Below are 6,074 nucleotides of genomic sequence, written 5' to 3'. Positions count from 1 at the left end.
ACAACTGCCCCAGACAAGATACTATAAAAAACTAAGGGATCTATTTTAAAATGCACAATCGGTAACAAATCTGAAGAGATAATATGCTAAATTCTCAAGAATAGCACAGAACTGTTTTTTTTAATATTTTTGTTGCTTTTTGTTTTTTTTCTTTTGTTTTTAAATTATACCTGATCACAATGTCCAGAATATTTCTGTACACATAAGCTTCAGTTTCAGTTTGGTATATTGTCTCTGTCTAAATTTATACTTATTGATAAATTCCCTGTGATCAGGAAAACAAGTCAGGCATATTAAATACATATTAAGGAGTACATGTTTTTCTATTTAGTATACAAAGTACTTCATAAATATGAATTATGTTACAAAAATAGCTTTGGGTGCGCTCACACGGTAAGCACTTTGCTTATTTTGGACAACCTTTAAGGATTGTGGGTATTTCACATAACTGAGAACAAACTCTAATGTTAGTTTAAGTTGAGCCATGTTTAATTCTGATAAACGTCACGTATTTCTTAAGATCACCACAAACGCTATGTAACTCACGTTGATTTTTTTCTCTCTTAGGTTTTATGTATAGACAGGTAATGCTTAAAGTGTTCAAATTTATTTTATACTTATGCAATGCATGGTATATTTTAAACAAATATTTGCACAATTTAACATTATAAATCCAGTGGTTTCAAGATGCAGGCCATAAAGGTTATCGATTTACAAATACTATCGAATGTTCTCTCTTTGCATGCTTTTTGTTTTACTTTTCAGATAATCTTTACAGAGAGTTGTTACAATGCCACAAATCAGAAGGAGTATTCCAGTTCCACCAACTTAATCTACGTGCAAGATGAAGGACCCAGTTGAAGTGTGAACACTGGTACCAGTTTTCTTGACTTTGCTTTACAAAGCACAGAGAGGAAGGTTTTGCATTGGGGTACAAAACAGATTTGCCTCTTGAGGTTAAATTCAGTGTATTATGTATATAAAGCATCCCTTTGGCAATAGAGTTTGCAGTATCCCCACAGGACTCCACAGTATAGGTTTGATGCAGTAAAATCTATTGGAGATTCTCTTCTACTGGACACATCTTCGCAGCTACAGTTAATGAGACACCCTTGGAAACACCTGCCTCTATGCCTATTGATAATATAGTATTTGGAAGTTAGAAATCAACAAAAGGCACTTTCATCATTAAATAAATGTCCTCTGCATGAAGTAAAATTGTGTGACCTAGATCTTGTTCAAAGCTGTCTGCTCCTCAAGGACTTGTAGGTAGTCGGGGGAACTCTGGAGTTTTGCCTTCAGTTCGAAATACTCGCTGCTCTTCCTTTGCTCCACCACAATTTTACTGTGGTTGCCGCCTATCAATGACTTCTTGTTTTTCTTGTCTTGTTTTTCTGGATAACGGATCTCAAAGCCACTGACACCTATGCTGTTGTACTCCTTTTTGCTTTCGAGAAAATTCTGAATAAACACATTGGAATCCCTGCTCGGGAATAATTCATCCAGCTCATCAATTGTGCTCAATCTCTTCCTGCTATCCACATGTAACAAATCTTTCTCCTTGTCGGCAACATTTCTCATGATGACTTTCTGTCCTGGGGGATCTGAAAACATGAAGCCAGTTTCTGACTCTTTCAAGCCACAGGTGTGGCTCTTGCTCATCTGTTCTATGGTTTGTGGAATGAAAGCTTCTGTGCTCAGTCCATCTTTTTTATTGGTTTTGTGGTCATGCTTCCTCAGCTGCAGCTGCATGGAACCACACTCTGCATTCCCCAGGCCCTCATGCTTCACCGTGGGTTTCTTGTTTCGTCGCAGCACAAAAACAAGAAGGCAAAAAGCAACGAACACAGTTAAAATGAGGACCACTAAGATACTTAAGATTAAAATCGACAGAGGCACTGGACCTCCAGGAGGACTTCGAATGGGACCCAGCGGGGTGGTGAAGGTAATGGCAGGTGCAGGGCTCGTGAATGGCGCAGATGGCTTGTTTAAGAGTTTGGGACATAAGATTTCATTTTTGAGGGATTTCAGTTCAATGTTGGCAAACTGAACAGGTGTTTCACATTTTAGTTCTTTCACAACAATCCCGTCATTCAACTTCTCCAGCCACAGCTTTAATGCCACCAAGTCACAAGTGCAGTCCCATGGGTTGCCCTCCAAGTCAATCTGTGTCAGAGACTGCAGCTGATCGAGAACCCCACTGACAGGTAGGTACATGAATTTGTTGTTCCTCAGGTTCAGTCTCGCAAGGGGTGCTCCAGAAAAAATGTAAACGGGCAAGCTCTTTAAGAGATTGTTGTTTAAGTATAGTAGCTGCAAATTTGGCAGCGAGTCAAAGGTGCCCGCTAAGATTTCTTTAATCAAATTGTATTCCAAGTACAGATACTGCAGGTTATGAAGGCCTGAAAATATTTCAGGATAGAGTCTTTCAATCTGGTTGCCATTGAGATACAGCCTGCGTAAATTAGTAAGATTATGGAATACATCTCCCTTTATCACTGTAATCTGATTACTGCCTAAATGGAGCAAATCCAGTCCTTCAAACTCAGCAAAGTCTGAGATGTCCACATCTTTAATGCTGTTGCCATTGACATGCAACTTCTTGGCATTTAAAGGTTTCGGTATCAGTTCAGACATGGACTGTATATTTTTCTCTTGGCAGTTGACACTCAGTCCAAAATCCGAAGGATGTGTTTTGCAAAAGCAAGGCGCTGGACAAGGTGTAAGAGGAGGCACCCTTGTTTGGTAAGACACAATCTGACTAAGATTGCGGTTGGAGAAGGCTTTGCCTGCCACGATTCCAGAGATCTTGGAAGGATTTGTAGTTTTCGGTGGTTTGGTCACTAATCTGTGGAAGGATGTTTGAGTAGTGTGGCCATTGGGAGTGGTATAGCCGGTTTCCAGCTGAGATGGAGGCAGGATCCGTACATCAAAATCACTGCCTGTGCCCATGGGGCATAATTCTTGTTTGTTGGTTTCTTTTAAAAGCCTTCCATACAAGTCACTGGGAGTTTCACAGATAGCTTCTCCTATGTAAATGTTATATGGCATATTCTCCAGCCAAGCTTTTAAAGGCAACAAATCACAGCTGCAGTTCCAAGGGTTATCTTCCAGTTGCAATTCGACAACTCGGCCTATGTGTTCCAGAACTCCGATATAGGGGAGCTTCTGAATTCTGTTTCCTCGTATGTCCAGATGGGTCAAAGATGCGAATCGAAAAATATTATCAGGAAGGAATGAAATCAGATTGTCATTAAGAATGAGAACTTTCAGTTTGTGGAGCTTATTGAAGGCTCCTCGTTCAATATACTTGATTAAATTGTAGTCAGCCTGGAGATACTCCAAGTTCTCTATGCCAAGGAAAGTGTCAGCTCGGAGAATCTTTAATTCATTGTTGTTCAAGTGCAACTGCTTTAATGCACTGAGCCCAAGAAAGGCTCCTCCCTCAATGTTCTGCAGTTTATTATTTCCCAGCTGCAGGGATACTGCGTGTGAAAAATTCAAGAATGTATTTGGATAGAGGATATTTAAAAAATTGTTTTGGAAATTGAGGTGATAAAAATTTGACCAAGGCGGTTTCAGCTGGTTTGGTCGGTAGACTGAAACCTTCTCACAGTTGACATAGAGCACATTCTCCACTGACACACAGGAGCACACATTGCAAATTTCCACTGATATGTCAGAATCTGCATTTGTCGAAGAAATCAGGGCTGACAAAATCAGAAAGAGCCAAAGAAACATCTTCTTGCAATCAACATGCAATTTTATGCTTCTGAATAAAGAGAGATAACCTAAAAAATAAGAAGAAAACATTTTTTCAATGATTATTACTAGAAAAATTACTTGTATTTATACAGTAACTGAAAATGTGGCATGTGATAGCAAACACGTGACTATAGTTATTAGTTTTGAATTTTTAAGGTACCAAAAGCTCTGCGTATTCTCACTTAGTCGAACACTAACCACCAAAAATGCCATACATTTTATTTCCATAGCTGTAGTAGTTTATACAAAATTTACATGTGCAGAACACATGACAAACAACAGCAAAAGACGGTTGATCATACTTAAACATTAAAAATCTGAAATATTTTCTCTACTTGGACCACCAAACTGTGCCCTTGAACAAACACAGACCTTAAGCTTTCTATTTGCAACTCTAATGACTGATCCAACCCAGTCATGTCAGCCATGTAGTTAGCATCACAAAGGCATTTCAGTTTGTAAATGTCTACTCTCTAGGCTTCAGCTGGATAAGAGGCTGAGCAGAGAAAATATTAGATCCCTGAGTTCAACAGAGGATGCCAAAGGGATAATTGGGCTGCTGTAAAGGGGAAAGTCAAAAGGCCAAGGTGGAAGGAGCCCTGGGAAGAGATCTGCCTGAACTTCAGCCCATTGGGAAGCACATTGCCATAAATCAGTTCATTCCTGTACACTGCTGCCTTAAAAAACCCACAGATGACCCTGTGAGGTTTTAGAAAAGAACCAAGTAGGGAAGGCCAAGTTTTAGATTCTATTCCGATAAACAGTTTCTAGTTTCCTATCAGTGATCTTCCAAACAGGGAAAAAATACCTTTTGTCTTTGAGTCCCTGAAAACAGGAGAGAAACATATTTGCTCCTGCACTGTCTAGCTGATGTCCAGACAGCTTTCCCTCCCCCCAAGAACTGGTTGTCCTGCCTACCTGGCCCTCTTCCATTCCTTCATGTGCCATTTTGAACCCAGGTCTGACAGGCACTTGGCTCAAATGCTTATCTCTTTCACTTTGATCACAGATTGCCATGCTGAGGAAGATGTAACACACTACGATTGTTGAGTGGCTATGGCTGCAGCCCCAAATACATTTATTACAGCAAATGTTTATCCTAAAAATCATCATTTCCCAAACACCACCTTCCAAATATTAGTACCCCATGCCTCTGTCTATAAACAAATCAAGAATCAATTTAGTGGAGTTTAATGCTTAGCAAATTAACCTGTTTTAGCCAATTCCTTAAATACCACATGCATACACAAAAATATGCAAATGCTTCATGGAAAAGATTAAAAGGGACAACAAGAATTCTTGTTTTATTGATGCCATTTTAGCCACGTAAGTCTTTTCCATTTTGAATGGAAAGCTGGCTGTAATTTCAATATGGTTATCACCAAATATTAATTAAATTACCCAGGAACACACAATGAGGGAATGATACAAAGCCAGAAGTGTCACACAGAAATGCCTTTGTGTCTTTTGCCCACGAGGAATTAGCTAGTGGTAAAATGAACATGTCTCAAGGTAGACAACCCAATAGACACGACTCAGAAAGATTTGCATTTTAAGTAGTTTGGTTTAGCATACAGGCAGCACTGCCTAGATGCTCATTGGCTGACGTATGGAAATGCATTCCCCCATTCACCATGACAGCTTGATTGATAGTGCAGAAAGAAGTCATAATTCTTACGTATGACATCATTCAAACTAACTTGCATTGTAAAAGCAAATTTTCACTTGATCTTTTTGCTTTGCTATAGATGTGGTTTTCAACAGCCAACCAGGTTCGGTTGAGTCATTTCTTGTTATAACCCCCCCAACCCCCCCAAAAAAAAACCCCAAAAGTAACCAAATTAAAAACAAAACAACAACAATAAAAAGAATAACCTAAATTCAGTACACAAATAATAACAAGGAGCATCAACTGATCTGAAATTGCATTAGGAGCTACCCTCCTGCTCCTAATTTCTACTTTAAGTAAGGGGAGGGGGGTTGAAAGGTACAAGGACTAGCTAGGAACTTCCCAAATGCAGGTCTGTGAAACGGAGGAAGCCAAAGCAGCTGGAGAAGCTAGCAAGGGAGCTGAGGAGTCCTCAGAGAGAAGGGGAGAGGGAAAGGGCAAGAGACCACGGAGAAGTGGAAAGAGGAGAAGGGAGGGAGCAAGAGGGGAAGGGGGAATTGCATGTAAAGGAAAGAAACGTCACATTCACATGGCACCACTAAAACATGCCCACTTAAAAAAAAATAGGGAGGGGGAATGAAGAGGGGAGGCAACAGAAAAAGAAAACACAAAGTATGAGTTGGGTACCAAAGTCATCTCT

At 39.8% G+C, this 6,074-nt stretch overlaps 1 protein-coding gene across 4 annotated transcripts in view; it reads right to left on the bottom strand.

The window, feature by feature from the left end:
• Positions 1-575: 575 nt before the first annotated feature.
• The window catches only part of SLITRK4 (SLIT and NTRK-like family, member 4), a 16,529-nt gene continuing 11,030 nt past the window's right edge, over positions 576-6,074 (bottom strand). For all 4 annotated transcript variants that reach the window (XM_005857880.1, XM_005857878.1, XM_005857879.2 and 1 more), the window contains one exon: positions 576-3,791. In XM_005857880.1, coding sequence (XP_005857942.1) covers positions 1,228-3,741 — 2,514 coding nt within the window. In that variant the 5' untranslated portion in view covers positions 3,742-3,791 and the 3' untranslated portion in view covers positions 576-1,227. The remainder of the gene's footprint in view (positions 3,792-6,074) is intronic.

This window comes from Myotis brandtii, unplaced genomic scaffold, assembly GCF_000412655.1.
Source record: "Myotis brandtii unplaced genomic scaffold, ASM41265v1 scaffold1145, whole genome shotgun sequence".
In the NCBI taxonomy this organism is placed as follows: Eukaryota; Metazoa; Chordata; class Mammalia; order Chiroptera; family Vespertilionidae; genus Myotis; species Myotis brandtii.
The sequence above is the reverse complement of the archived record's forward strand: the minus strand, read 5'-3'. Positions and strand labels throughout refer to the sequence as shown.